This window comes from Lissotriton helveticus, chromosome 2_2 (genome assembly GCF_964261635.1).
Source record: "Lissotriton helveticus chromosome 2_2, aLisHel1.1, whole genome shotgun sequence".
In the NCBI taxonomy this organism is placed as follows: Eukaryota; Metazoa; Chordata; class Amphibia; order Caudata; family Salamandridae; genus Lissotriton; species Lissotriton helveticus.
Window position 1 is genome coordinate 351,571,413 of NC_136060.1, and position 15,856 is coordinate 351,587,268.

General features: G+C 45.2%; 1 protein-coding gene across 1 annotated transcript in view; it reads left to right on the plus strand.

The window, feature by feature from the left end:
* Positions 1-15,856, plus strand: part of SH3TC1 (SH3 domain and tetratricopeptide repeats 1) — a 328,239-nt gene that overhangs the window by 258,155 nt on the left and 54,228 nt on the right. Inside the window, exons 13-14 of the mRNA XM_078678530.1 lie at positions 5,028-5,208; positions 14,920-15,070. Of these exons, the coding sequence (XP_078534656.1) occupies positions 5,028-5,208; positions 14,920-15,070 (332 nt within the window). The remainder of the gene's footprint in view (positions 1-5,027; positions 5,209-14,919; positions 15,071-15,856) is intronic.

Below are 15,856 nucleotides of genomic sequence, written 5' to 3' on the forward strand. Positions count from 1 at the left end.
ATGGTTGATTTCTTGCGCGTTTGATGATCCGCACTTTACAAACCTCATTGAATTAATTGAGGAGTTGCCTTACGGGCATCATTCGCAGCTATAAAACCCAGATGACGAGGCTCCACCAATCAGGTGTGCTGATGGGTTTCTTCACTCATGAGTTGAGACTTTTCTGACTGCTCTCCTATGTTTTCTTATATAACCACTAAGTATTAAATGTTCTCTCAGATAACCACTAGGTATCAGACATGCTGTTCCTTCATAATAAGTATTATCTATTATGAGAACTTATTAGACCTATTGTATCTTCTGTGTTTTTTTATCATAATGCCAATTTGACATTCAGCCCTTCCAATACTGATGCCTCGTCTAATTTCGACTCATAGACCGAGCACTCAGCAAACTTGGCAGCCCCTATAGCACATTCCGTATTAACCCATCTACATGATTATCAGCCAATATCCTCCCCGTACCCTGAATCCCCTGTCTCACCAAGATAGCCACTCCCCTCTTTGTGGTAGCCTGTAATGAACCGGCAATCAGGGTATAGCTGAGCTCCTTCACAACCCTACGTTTACCCCACGGGATGTGTGTTTCCTGTAGACATAGAATGTCAGGTTTCATTAACCGGAGATCAGCCGCTACCCTCTGCCTTTTTCCACCACTATTCAGCCCACATACATTAAACGAACATATACGTATCCCTAGAGGTGTCACCCTACCCCCATATCTTACTGCAGCATTAACCCAGCACATTTCTCTTCTACTAATATTAACGCACATAACAAACATAAAGCAGTCCAACTTCCTCATGATATGGATTGGTCTTTTCTGCCCAGAAGCACACCACTTCCCATCACACTCACCCCAACCCAGCCTTGTGCCCCCCACCCTATCACCCTACCCCCCCTTGCCCACTACCCTCTCTAACCCCCCTCCCTTTCCCACAAACCAATCAAGAGGACCCAAGGTCCCGTGAGATGGGAAGCTCCTATGCTGCCCGGTATACCCCCCCTCCGACATGCCTAGCCTACCCACCCAAAAACATCCAAAGAAATCCTACCACAAAATCTCAATACTGCATTATTCCAAAAATGAAAAACCTAATCATTAAATATCTAACCGATAAGTAGGCATTTTTAGAACACAGAGGTACAGAGTCCTGTGTCTGAAAACTGCCACTAAGGTGAATGTAAATATTCTTTGGCTTGCACCTCTGATGAAAAAAAGAAAATGTTTGCTCTTACTACACTACTTTTAGCGTTGCAGGGTTCAGCAGAAAAGCCTGCATGCCCCAGCCTTGGAATGGTGTGATTAATTGGCGAAGTTGCAAGCATTTTTCCACTGTTTGGTGGCAAAAATAAGGTCTAACAAAAAACTGTGTACCCTACCCTGTACGCTTCCTATCGGGCCGTACTGCCTGGCGAGCCAGGAAGTTATTTAGGTAGATCAAAATAGCTCTGGGCTTTGGAGCGGTTTGCCCTGCTCTAACAGGTTGTTGTTTAAACGGAAATTGATGTGCCCTTTGAATTTCCTGGTCCCAGTTCCACACTGATAGTTCCGGAAGGGCCTTGATAAATAAATCCATCACAAATTTCCGTATATCCTGCCCCTCAGTTCCCTCTGGGATACCCAGAATTCTCAAGTTATTCCGCCTCAAGCGATTCTCTAAGTCAACCAGTTTACATTGGATGTCATCCTCATGTGCACGCATGGCTTCAGTTATGGATTCTGGGCTGCCACTTCATCCTCAAGGGTGGATATGCGCACCTCCGCTTTGTTAATCCTGTCCACGAATTTGGTACAGGATTTTGTGATCTTCCTGACTATGTTCTGAAATTTCCAACAGGTACCCTGTGTCTTCTGGCTCTACATACGGGTCTCCGCTCTATGATCCATTATACCTTGGTAAATCACCACCAAGGTGATCTCTTCATCTAGGTTTTCCGGTGGGCCTTCTCCCATGTTACTGGGGGCGGCCCCCGCGTCGAGTACCAGTCCTGATGAAAAAGAGTAGCCCCATAGCAATGTACCTGTATCCTCTGGTTGTATCACCTTTTCTGTGGGTGCCTTCTTCTAATGCACGGTCATCTGTCCCATATCCATGTTACCACTGACATTTTGCTCAAGCTGTATGCTGCTCAGCTCGCTGCCACTGCTACCTGATGACTCTTCTCCAGTTGGAGGGGTGCGACATAGAGAAGAATTTTTCCAAAGAGTAGCTTTTCTTCACATAAATAGCCAACATACTCCTCCCCTTGCCTCCCAGCCTTCGATGTTCCACGCACTGTGGGTTTATTCTGGAGGGGTCCAGCTTGTACTACTATGGTTGACTCCGTGGGCTTAGTGTGCTGCTTGGGATTGTCCTTACAGTTTTTAAGATATGGGTATAAAATACTTTGATTTCCCACCAATCCCGGTTTGTTACCTGCAACCCCCCTTCCTTAGAGCTCCAGTTAGATATATTTTTTATTTTACTTCTTCAGGCGTTCCTGAACCTGCTGGACACTTTCCAGGGGACGCTAATTCACCTCCGCAAGGCTGGTGCCCTGACATTGTGAGGCAGACTCTGGGGTTTTCCAATCTACCTGCGGTGGCTCTTAAGACAACATGGATTTCCTACTGCTGGCAGGCATAAACAATGCTGGAACTTTTTTCTCCCCCCCTGCTCACCTCCATGAGGATTGTCCAATTTTACTGCTTCTCCTTCCTGCGAGCCAGCTCCACTATGTTGCGCTCAAAGACCAGGACCCCCTCTACCTGTCCCAGCTGCATCCAAGACAGCCTGGGACTTCCCTGCTCTAGCTGACTTGGTCTGCATGACGAGAGAGGGCGTTGCCGAAACAGGAGCATACACACCTCCAGCAGGAGCCAGCGACGGCAACAGTTGCAGTAGAAGAGGACCAGAAGAGCCTAAGGCACACCAAAAAGTCTCCACAGAATTGGGCCGAAAATACCACTACCGCAAATGTGAGACCTTGCAAGTAAGTGATGACAAAGGGTGGAAAGTCTAGTATTTTTAGATACTTTTAAAGTCGCGTTGAGGTGGGGGGGGGGCCGGGAGTTGCTGCTTACACTTCTGACCCGGCGGACGCCATCTTGACCCCTTACATGTTTATTTTGTATGAAGATTTCTGTAATTTTGAAATTCTAATTTATAATAATTTGGGTCAGTGTATTTTGTATTCAGGATAAATCATCAGGAACAAAGGTAATATATTTTGTTGTGCTTGAAAATTGTCTTCAATAAAAAAACACAATCAATACTTAGGTACCACCACACCCTTATTGCTGTTAATGCTTTCCTCCCTATGCAGTACCAAACAGTAATAAAGTGAACATGCAGAGCAAAAGAAATCCTAAACTGGATTGAAATTTAAAGTGAAATTTAGTAAATAACATGATATTAAGATGACAAGAACCGGAGACATGAAATTTTAAAGATTTAAGGGGACATTGTGGATAAAAGTACACAGCTCCAATGGTAGTTACTGGCTGCGGAAGACTGGAACCAAGTCATAATTTGAAGCTGACCATAATGAATTGTGCGTTTGAACAGGGTCCAATTGGCGTACTCTTAATGGGTATATTTAACTTCTGTATAAGTCACTAGTATGTAGTGCACAGTGTACCAAGAGCATGTTAGTTGATTGCCACCAGTGTACTGCAGCACCTTTTGTACCATCCACTGTAACGACAGTGCAAACATGGTTTCAGGCTTACCTTTGTCACCTGACTGCAGCTGTTTAAAAATGCGTTCCACCTGTCAAAATAAACCCCTTTGACTGGTCAAAACCTCCCTTTTAAATATTAAAAAGTCACCTCTATTTAGACCGTGCCGCCCACAACACAGGGTGCATGGTATTTAAAAGTAGGACATGTAGAAATTTAATGTTAACATGTCCTTAGAGTGACCAGTACCCAAAAGCTATTTTTCTCTGTGGCAGGCCTAGCTGTCATATGTAGAAAACCAGAGTACAGATTAAAACCCTAGTACTGCATCTCAGGGATGGGACTAATTATAAAAATATTTAAACATCAATGTTTAATAGCTATTAAATATCCAAATCAATTGTGAAGTCTAATTTTTGTTATAAATATTAAGGAAATGTTAGTCTTAGGAAGATACATTGTCCCTGTTTGAAGCTCCTTGGGCCATATGTGCATTTGCTCTCCCACTTTTGACAGCCAAATTAGAATTTGTATAGGTGTGAAAAAGGTGAGGTCTGCTTTCCAAGTGCAAACAATAGGCTGACCTGAATGGGCAGAGATGTCTCTTCTGAACCTGATGCAGCACAGTGATGACGTTTGTCACAGATCAATGAGGTAGCTAAATGAGTGTCTAAAATGTAGTTCAAAGATCCCAGATGCACAAGGGGCATATCTAGTTGTAAGGGGAGTCCAAATGAAATCTGATTAAAAGTTACAATTTTATGTTAACAAAATGGGCTGGACAATGGTGTGTTTCTAGACAAGTAAACAGGAGTTGTCGAATACAGATTGTCCTTTATTCGATACAAACATGCTATATAATATTTTATTTTCCTCTTGGATGACATGCTTAATAAGAAGGATTGTTGTAGTGTCTTTGTCCAGAAAAAAATGACATAGAGCCGCCTTTTTTCAACTTAAATTCCCTTTCAATGTGTATCTGATAGTTCAGGTTTTCTGGCACAAAGACACGCTCAGTTGCCAATGACCCTGTTATAAACCCTCCTCACTACATGTTAACATAGGTCAAGGTTCCATCTTATGAACACCAATAAGGCTGCACGATGAGAAGAGATAAGAGTTAAGAAATATAATTGTTTTAGTGTACTGATGTTAATATAAGAATGTTAATCCAACGTTGTAACAATATGCTTGTTTACTTGAAATGGATGATTTGGGTTACTTTGATTATTATCCAGATAAAGCATTTTACAGACACATGCAAGGAAACCTAAGTTGAATGCATTTGTGTGAAAATCTGCATTGCAATGCCTAGGCAATAACTCTAATACCCTTTCACTCAAGCTTACCCTTTGTTTTCCTAGAACAACTCCAAGCTCTTCAGTTATTGTGCCAGTTCTGCAGAACCATAGCTGTTGATGAAGCTCAGTGCATTATATACAACAAATACCAATTATACTTGGTCAGAAAAATGTCTGATAAACTATTCGAGAGCCAGATATTGGAAACCATTAGCCATCTATATTTGTCCTTAGGCACTAAAAGGTGAGAACAAATTGATCAGTTCCTATTTTGTATTCCTTATCATGACGCAACATTTTTTTCTTTGTACTCAAAATGACCATGAGGTAAAAACAGTTTCTGAACCGTTCATTCCTGCAAAATAGGCTATTCATTTCTCCACATTACAATGTTCTGAGGTTATTAAACCACATTTGCCACATCCCGCGGTGGTGATAGTGAAATTGGTTCCCTAGCAGTAGGTAGTTAATATATTGTGGCAGTAGTAGGTAACATAGTTTTGCATTTATTGTTTATTTTTACACATTTCAGATGGTAGTTATAGTCCTCTTTAATTTATATTAATTTTTTTAACCATATTGTGAACAAGCATTGGCACAGCCAATAGGTCTGACATATGTTTTAGAGGAATTGTTTGCTAATAGATGTTTCTCTCTTGTGTGTGAAGATACGAGCAGTGCTCTCTGGTTGAACATACTGCATTACTGAATTAAGCTGTACACTGAAAGAAAAGAATCATCAAAAGTAGTCAAAGGAACAAGACTACTTTGTAAGTGGTGTGCCTCAATGACATATGCAGCAAACTGTTGCATAGTAGATACTTTAGACAAACTGGCAGTATTTTCCATGCATCCTTATGGAAGCCCATGTTCATTCCTCTAACAACATGCTATCATGACAGCTAGGAACTAAAGGTACAAGACTGAGTAATCACTGCGAGTGTATTACAGTTTTTGGCATCCAAACAGCTTGCACTTCCTGAACAAAAAAAACATAAATTAGCACTTAGAATGTTATCATGTCAGCAAAGAAAATAATCAAAGCTACATTTTACTGCAGCTCAGCAGTGTGAAAAAAGAACTGCTTGATGCCACATCACCAAATCGTAATGGGAACACAAATTGGACAATGTAGCCATCCTTGAAATGTCATGGATCTGATGGACAACCCTGTCATCAAATGGCAATGAATAAATAAAACACATGAAAGCTAATGTCTCAAGGGGATGACCCAAAGCACTTTCTCCCAAAAATTCTTATTGTACTTTTTAAATAAAATAAAAAATTGATAACATATGGTTTTCCAGATGGCTGAAGCTGTCTGTAGCCAGACCAGAAAGGTCAATGAAGTGCATCAGGAGCAAGCGAAAGCCCCATGCCACAGCTGTGCAGGAGCTAGGGATGGAGAAGTGTGGCTCAATGGTTAGAGCGGCAGACCCTGATGCAGAGGTCTAGCCCGGGACCAGGGTTCAATTCCCTACCTTGGCGGGTCTTAGGCTCAAAAATTCCACCGACCTGATAATTCTCGCCTCGGTGCCTATTCCAATCATGGAGTCCCACTCTGCAACTCTGGGCAATAGCTTGCTTAATCTCCCCAACGGCCCCCACAACACTAAGGATGCCTGGCCTCCACCTTGGGGGTGCCCAGGAGTGGACACCTCACAGGGAAAGCCAGGATGGGTTCTACAGCGGTATTCGTACAAGCGCCTTGAGACCCTTGCAGGTGAGTAGTGCGCTATACAAGTATCAATTTACATTTTACATTTACCCCTGTAGCACAGGTAAATACATTGCATTAGTATGTGCCAGATTCCCTCAATTTCACAACAGCAACCTCTTATAAATGTGTATCCTTGCCTGTGTCCCACTCTTTTTAAACCCCAGGCAGGCTAAAGAGAAAGCAATAAAAAGTCCTAGGATTGCATCATATAGTTTCATGAATTAAAGTTGATTTTGAGCGAGAGAATCAAATACCTACATAATCTTTCTGAGACCTTTTTGTAGGCTGACGAGTAAGGGCCAGATGTGGCAAATTCGCTTGCAGTTGCAAACCCTGAGATTCGTGAAATCACAGGGTTTGCGCCTGCAAAATAACCTTGTTATACATACAATTTGTTTCCCAGCTCATAAATGGGCTTATGCAACATTTTCTGGATCGCAAATAGGAGGGGCTGTGAAACCAGCACCCTCTTCTATTTATGAGTCGAAGATGTATGCTTTAATACAAATGTGGTTGCAAGCCAATGGTTAGTCACCAACCCCAGAATTAGAGTATAACTGATTAGCAAAGGGGAAGCTGTCCCCCACCTTTTCACAAAATGGTTCCCATTTTGGGAATGCAACTGGCTGGGCAGTGTTCTGCTTCCCCTTTCAGGTCTCCATCCCAGCCAACTTTTATGACTCTTTGCAAATGTACAACATGCAATGGGAGTTATTAATAATTAGAAAACCTGTTATTAGAAAATTTCCTTTTCCATTACACTTCAGAAAAATCTGCATTAATTACTGCATTAGATTTTGTGACAAAAAGTGAAAAATAATTTTTAAGATAGTTCCCATCATTATTCCAGACTGAGTAATAAAAAACACCTTTTATTCACAATAGGCTTGTTAGTAGAACATGTGCATTGGCCTACACAGTGACCGATAGTTTTGCAAATTTTCAATGTAGGAAAAAAAAATCTTTAATATTCAGAAGGCCCCCCTTTTAAACATTTTGCACCCAGTGTTGTGGACTTACAGGGGACACTTAAAGGTGGCTTATAAATGTAAATACGTTGGAACACTACCTGGCAAAATACTTTCCCTTGCTATGTGTTGCCATTGTGTTTACACCTACATGCTAGCCAGGACACAGTGGTGTTCTTTGCATCTACACATTTTGGCCATATTTGTAATCGTGTAAATACGTACTGCACCCTATGCATGTAATAAAACATTCAGAACACTTGTCGATTTCCTGTACAAAAATGCAATGTGCTTACTGGAAAATTAATTAAACTTGTCGTATAACAATTTCTTAGGAATATTCAGAGTAAAAGCACACACTGTGATACTGAATGGTTGTGTAATAGCTATAGTGCACACATTTCTAATACCAGCAAAACCAACAGGAAAAAAGTGGGGATACCTCACAAGATTAAGGTCGTGGTGTTACTGATTAAGAAGTCCTCTTTCTCATAGTTCAACATCAATCAATCAATCAGAGTACTTGTAAAGCGTGCTACTTACCCGTGAGGGTCCCAAGGCGCTGATGGGAGGGGGGTGCTGCTACTGCTCGAGGAGCCAGGTCTTGAGGAGTCTTCTAAAGGTGAGTAGGTCTTGGGTCTGCCGTATGTGAGTAGGGAGGGTGTTCCAGGTCTTGGCGGCGAGGTAGGGGAAGGATCTGCAGCTGGAGGTCGTTCGTTGGATGCGGGGACAGCGGCGAGGGCGAGGCTGGCGGAGCGGAGCTGGCGGGTGGGGGTGTGGAAGCTGAGTCTGCTGTTCAGGTAGGCTGGTCCAGCGTTGTGGAGTGCTTTGTGTGCGTGGGTGAGGAGCTTGAATGTGATCCTCTTGTCGACGGGGAGCCAGTGTAGGTCTCTCAGGTGGAGGGTGATGTGGCTGCGGCGGGGTACATTGATGATCAGTCCGGCGGAGGCGTTTTGGATGCTTTGTAGTCGTTGTTGGTGTTTGGTGGGGATTCCTGCGTAGAGTGCGTTGCCGTAGTCCAGTCTGCTGCTGACGAGGGCCTGTGTCACCGTTCTTCTTGTTTCGGTCGGGATCCACTTGTAGATCCTGTGGAGCATGCGGAGGGGGTTGTAGCAGGAGGAGGAGACGGCGTTGACCTGCTTAGACATGGAGAGGGAGGAGTCGAAGGATGAATCCTAGATTGCGTGCATTGTCGTGGGTGTTGGTGCTGTTCCCAGTGTGGTCGGCCACCAGGAGTCGTCCCAGGCTGAGGGAGTGGGTCCGAGGATGAGGACCTCCATCTTGTCCGAGTTCAGCTTCAGACGGCTGCTCCTCATCCAATCGCGACGGCCTTCATTCCCTCGTGGAGGTTGGTTTTGGCGGTGTGTGGGTCCTTGGTGAGGGAGAGAATGAGCTGGGTGCCGTCAGCGTAGGAGATGATGTTGAGGTCGTGATGGCGGGCCACTTGTGCGAGGGGGGCTATGTAGACATTGAACAGCGTTGGGCTGAGGGATGAACCCTGGGGGACGCCGCAGATGATGTCGGTGGCTTCGGATCGGAAGGGTGGGAGGCGGACGCTCTGGGTTTGCCGGAGAGGAAGGACGTGGTCCAGTCAAGAGCCTTCTCTTGGATTCCGGCTTCTAGGAGGCGTGTCTTTAGAGCGCGATAACAGACCGTGTCGAAGGTGGCTGACAGGTCCAGGAGGCTGAGGGCTGATGTTTTGCCGTTGTCTAGTTGGCGCCTGATGTCGTCTGTGGCGGCAATGAGGGCTGTCTCGGTGCTGTGGTTTCGTCTGATTCCGGACTGGGATGGGTCCAAGATGTTGTTGTCTTCGAGGTGGCAGGCCAGTTGCATGTTGAAGATTTTCTCGATGACCTTTGCTGGGAACGGGAGCAGGGAGATGGGCCGGAAGTTCTTGAGGTCCTTGGGGTCCGCTTTGGGCTTCTTGAGGAGGGCATTGATTTCGGCGTGCTTCCAGCTTTCCGGGAATGTCGCTGTTTCGAAGGAGATGTTGATGACCTTCCGTAGTTGGGGTGCGATGGCTGCGTCTGCTTTGTTAAATACGTGGTGTGGGCACGGGTCAGACGGAGATCCTGAGTTGATGGAGTTCATGACCTTGCGTGTCTCATCGTCATTGACGTTGGACCAGGAGGTCAGACGGTTGCTGCTGGTGGTGTTCACAGGGGAGGTGGAGTCTGGCGTAGTTGGGGCAGTCGTAGTGTTGAAGCTGTTGTGGATGTCAGCGATCTTGCGGTGGAAGAAGATGGCTTGTGAGTCGCACAGTTTTGAGAGGGTGGGATGTCGTTGGCATTGGAGAGTTCCTTTACGATGCTGAAGAGCTCTTTGCTGTCGTGTGCAATGTTATCCAAGCGGTCTGTGAATGACGATCTCTTGGCTAATCTGATGAGGTGGTGGTGTCTGCGGGTGGCGTTCTTGTGGGCTGCATGGTTGTCCGGTGTGCGTTTGTGGAGCCATGTCTTCTCCAGTTTCCGGCATGCGCGTTTAGGTCTGGAGCTCGTCGGTGAACCAGGTGGCTCTTTTGTTGGCGTGGCTGTTGGTGGGTTTCTTGAGTGGGGCTTGGGTGTTGGCGCAGTCGTCAATCCATTGTCTGAGGTTTCGGGCTGCGGCGCCTGGGTTGGTGTGGTCGGTGGGTGGGTTCTTGGCGAGGGAAGTGATCAGCTGGTCTTCGGTGACTTTGCTCCAGCAATGGCGAGGCAGCTGTTGGGTGCGTTCGGGCGTGGTTGGTTTCTTGAAGGTGAAATGGATGCAGCGTTGGTCGGTCCAGTGGAGTTCGGTGGTGTGGTCGAAGGCGACGTGGGAGCCTGTGGAGAAGACGGGATCCAGCGTGTGGCCGGCGGCGTGGGTGGGTGCGGTGACAAGTTGTCTGAGGCCCAGGTTGGCGAGGTTGGCGATCTGGGTGGCAGAGTTGGCGTCGTTGTTGTTCTCGAGGTGGAAGTTCAGGTCCCTGAGAAGGATGTAGTCCTTGGAGGCGAGTGTGTGGGTTCTGGCGAGGTCAGCGATGGAGTTGCTGAACTGAGCCCAGGGTCCGGGGGGGTATGTAGATGAGTGTTCCTCTGAGGGTGGTGTTGGGGTCGGTGTGGATCCGGAAGTGCAGGTGTTCGGTGGTGTTGAGGGTGTCGTCTGCGTGGGTGGCGACCTTGAGAGTGGACTTGTGGACAATGGCTATTCCTCCTCCGATTCCGTTAGCTCGATCCCTGCGGGTGATCTTGTAGCCGTCCGGGATCGCTATGGTGATGTCGGGTGCCGAGGAGTCGTTCCACCAGGTCTCGGTCTGGAAGACCACATCTGGGGCGGAGGTGTCGAGCAGATCCAAGAGCTCGATGGCGTGTTTGCGTGCGGAGCGGTTGTTGAGGAGTATGCAGCGGAGGTGGTTGGGTCCAGTCCTTGGAGGTTTGGTGGTTCTGTTGCAGGTGAAGCTGCAGGTGTGGCAGGAAAAGGGTCCGTGAGTCCATTTCCGGGCAGCCTGGAAGCAGGTGTGGTTTCGGCCGGCGTTGAGTGCGTGGAGGGTGCTAGCATCGTAGTGGATTCTGGTGTCGTTGCGTGCGCGGGGTCTAGGGGTTCTGGCGCTGGGCGCAGTCCAGGCACGGATGGGAGCGGCAGGCCATAGGTTGCGCGCGCTGCGCGGCTGCTTCTCCGCATGCATATCAGGTGGCTTGGGAGGGAGGAGCAGTTGGGAGGCAGGAGCAGCGAGGTGAACGGGTGTGCAGGGGTGCGGGCCGCAGGGATGCAGTGGCGGGAAAGGGTCAGATCGGGAGCGGCGGGAACTGGTGCACAGGGCAGAGGGGAGGGAAAACAAGGAGGCAGGAACCAGGCAGGAACCAGGCAGTCAGGTGACGAGCAGCGGCGTGGGGGCGACCTGCCTGCAAGCAGGGTCAAAGGTCACAAAAAAGCGCAGAAAGGTCACAAATAAACGGGGGGAAACGAGTGGCACAGAGGCACAAAGATCACAAGAAAGGACAGAAAAGGTCACAAAAAACTGGGGGAAACGAGTGGCACAGAGGCAGAAAGGTCACCAGAAAGGGCAGAAAGGTCACAAAAAACGGGAGGAAACGAGTGGCACAGACGCAGAATGGTCACAAAAAAGCGCAGAAAGGTCACAAATAAACGGGGGGAAACGAGTGGCACAGAGGCAGAAAGGTCACTAGAAAGGGCAGAAAGGTCACAAAAAACAGGGCGAATCGAGTGGCACAGAGGCAGAAAGGTCACAAGAACGGGCAGAAAAGGTCTCAAAAAACGGGGGGAAACGAGTGGCACAGAGGCACAAAGGTCCCAAGAAAGGGCAGAAAGGTCACAAACAACGGGGGAAACGAGTGGCACAGAGGGCACAAAGGGGAGTAGAGGCAAGAAAAACGAGTACAATCAGGGGAGCAGAACGCAAGAAAAACGAGTGCAATCAGGGAAGTAGAAGGCACAAAAAACGGGTGCAATCAGGGGAACAGAAGGCAAGAAAAACGAGTGCAATCGGGGGAACAGAAGGCAAGAAAAACGAGTGCAATCAGGGGAGCAGAAGGCACGAAAAATGGGTACAATCAGGGGAGCAGAGGCAAGAAAAACTAGTGCAATACGAGTGCAATCATGGGAGCAGAAGGCAAGAAAAACAAGTGCAATCAGGGGATCAGAAGGCACGAAAAACGGGTACAATCAGCGGAGCAGAGGCAAGAAAAACAAGTGCAATCAAGGGACAAGTGCAATCAAGGGAGCAGAAGGCGAGAAAACAAGCACAATCAGGGGAGCAGAATGCAAGAAAAACGAGTGAAATCAGGGGAGAAGAAGGCAAGAAAAACAAGTGCAATCAGGGGAGCAGAAGGCAACAAAAACAAGTGCAATAAGGGGAGCAGAAGGCAAGAAAACGAGCACAATCAGGGGAGCTGAAGGCAAGAGAACGGGCACAGATAAGAATGCAGGCACAGTGGGTAGACAGGCAACAGCGGTCACAGACACCAGAAGACAGTATGGGCAGTACAGGGAAGACAGATAGACGGTGACAGTGATACAAACCTAAGGCCTACCACTGGCCACCAGTGATGAGGCGCAGGTGGTAGCCTGCGTGTGGAGGAGGGCCTCAACATCTACAGCAGCGGCAGCTGGGGCTGGGTCAGGAAACACAGGCGGAGCTGTGTGGTGGGGGAGCGACCTACCAGCAGGCCCGGACTGGCCATAGCGGGCACCGGGCAATCCCCCGGTGCGCCGCACGGGTGGACGACGGTTTTGGGCCCCTGGGGGCCATTCGGCCCTGTAACAAAATCGGCCAAAAACCAGCCCCGACAAAGTATATATTGAAATGTCCATTGTCTCCACTAACTTTTACTGCAGCCTAGAAAACCCTGACTGGCATTTTGCCTGAGCCTAGAGGTTGATGCCATTGATCGCAAGCCAGGATTCAACAGCTAATTCAGTCTTCTGGCATTCTACTTGCCCATAATGCATAGGGAACACACATCTATTTTTGGTAACTTTGGTGGTAGATGGGGAACCAAGCAAGGTTCATTTTTCCATGAAACGTTTGTTAATGGGGTTGCATTTTCACGCAGAACAAAAACGACGAATATCTGCCATCTACCAGAGTGCATTAGGGTTCGGAAGGTACTACAATTATAAGACAATTTTAATGCTGGTAAAAATTATAGGACAATATCAATGCTGCAAAAATATTCTGATACTGCTATCATAATTTTCCAATAAAATCTACATATTACTCTGATCATGAAGAAACCAACACTGGTCCTACAGACAAAGTGCCACTATCCCATTGGATCTGGCTGTGGCATTTAATATTCAGTTAGACCTGAAAGGTAAATCAAAGTCACAATGTAATTATTTTGATTTGTTTAAGTCCTGAAGGCCCTACTGAAAGTGTTCTCTTTCGGTCCCATTCTGCTTTTTGCAACAGTTCTGCGACTATGCTGCCCGGTGCATTTTTGTCAACTGAAAATCATTCTATTTCTGCATATTGCTTAAGGGCTCCGCAAGTGTTATCTACTCTGCAGAGTCAGGGGAGTGTTCTGTCCTAATTCCTTGCATTAAATGAACAAAATGCAATTTTCCCAGTGTGCTGTCATTCTAGATTAATTTTTACTACTTTGTTTCGAGCATGTCATCTTATGCTGAGTCATAAATCTTTCTCTGCAAATGGTTATACCCAGTGAAGGTTTTTCAGTTTAGTTTATATATGTTTTAAAACAAGCATTGATAAAGGCAATAGGTCTGGCATTTTCAAGTGTTTGAACTATGAAATGTATTTATGGGTCTAGTCAAGGATGGAGGTACATGCCGATTATTGTTGTGTACAGGTTTTTCTGATTTGTGTTTAAGTAGTTATTAATACAAGTATTGTTGGATTGCTTGGAGTGTTTTATATAAATAGGTGAGTCAGTGAGTCAATGAAGAAATTATACCAATGGCTGTCACATCATACAGCCAGGTACATTCTCACAATTTCAATATTCTTACATACAGGTAGCATGTCATAGGTTTGATGGCTCCTGCTCTGTGGAAGAAACGTATACATTGTAATCTGTTGCAAGCTTTGACAGGGCAGTTTGTGTATTGTTTCTACAGCAGAACATATAGACCAGTGCAAATCTTAGCATTGTTTAACCAAGTTCCAAATGGGAGCTGCCCAGTTAAAAATCAGCTTATTGTTTGTCAAAGCACTGCAAGCATTTAGACTGAGTACCAACAGTGCTAGAGTGTTTAACCTGAAGCCAAATCTCAGGTACTCAAGGACTCCGCTCTGAAGTGGGTTTCACAAACTACAGTCGTCAGTGAGCACTGCTCTTAACATGTTGAACAGGTTGTGGTCCGGTGCATGAACCATGCCTAAAATGGCCCTACACTAGTGTTAGTTCCTCTGCCTGACGCCAACATGGATTCTACACTGTCCACTATCTGCGTGGTGTGGTACCAGAATATCATTGGCAGAATATTACCCGATATAAATATTGCATGCTAAATATCATCTACAGAATCATCAATGGAGTTAATAAAGGAAAATCTACAAAAAAGGAGATGATATATATTTAAAAAAAATATTTAGGACTTGATATCAATGTCAGATGATATTTGTGAACACGATATTCTGATATATCTCTTTGTGGAAGAACGCAGAGTGCAGCATCAGATTCGACCAGTAAAAAGCTAATGCTTACATGCATTAGCTCTGCAAAACAGCTACTCTTTCTCCGACAAGCTTAAAATTGTGATGTAATAAAATGGATGCTCTCAAATGAAAATTCAACAACTCAATTGCACTGTAAATATGTTTTAGGGCTTACAGATCAGCATTGGAGTACACCAAAAGGAGTCTTGGAATTTTCATTGATCTTCAACAAAAAGACAAGGAAGCATTTGGTTGGCTACAGGCTGGAAAAATCTACCATGTTCTAGGGCAACGGGAACTAGTTGACCTTTACATTCAGGTACAATGTATTTAGATTTTATGTTAGTTCTTTAATATCTACAATAATTCTTAAAGCGGTTTCTTAAATTAACCAATAGGAGAACAATCTGCACAGTCTCCATAACTAATTATTTTGGGAGTACAGAGTATCTGCATTCCTGTTCCACTGATGTGGTTTTATTTATTGCATGCTGGAATTGGTGTTGAGAAAGCAATTAATAACGGATATAATGTCAAAATACGAATTTAGCACCTTAGAGTGCCATCCAAACATTGGTTCCTATACTGTAACAACTGACAGCCCATTTAAAATCTTTTCACTCTGCACAATCCTATTCCTTAATTTCTATAAAATTGTGGGACACATAAAGGGCCTATTCACACTGCTTAATATACACGTGTATATTCACTAATAGTAAATTTACTGTTACACTTTTGAGTAAATTTGCTTCTTTGAACTATTCACAAAATCCATGTGTAAAGTGTAGACTTGCATGTCTCCTCCCTTTAAGGGTGTAAAGTTAGTACTGATAAAAAGGTAGGGTAGAAAATCCAGCACCACTTAGAGCCAACCTTTGATACTGCATCACCCTCTCATCGAAAAAAGGCAAGGGACTTAAAATCGAAGAACACAAGAAATTAGTGTTAAATTCGTTCCTTAAATTATTTTGACTTTTTAAACATATATACATATTATAGCCTTTTTAAATTTAAAACTAAATGTAACTTTAATTTGTGAAAAATACTTTCTTTTTGTAAATTTGTACTACATAAATAAATATAGTAATTTTATTTTAGGTTGGAT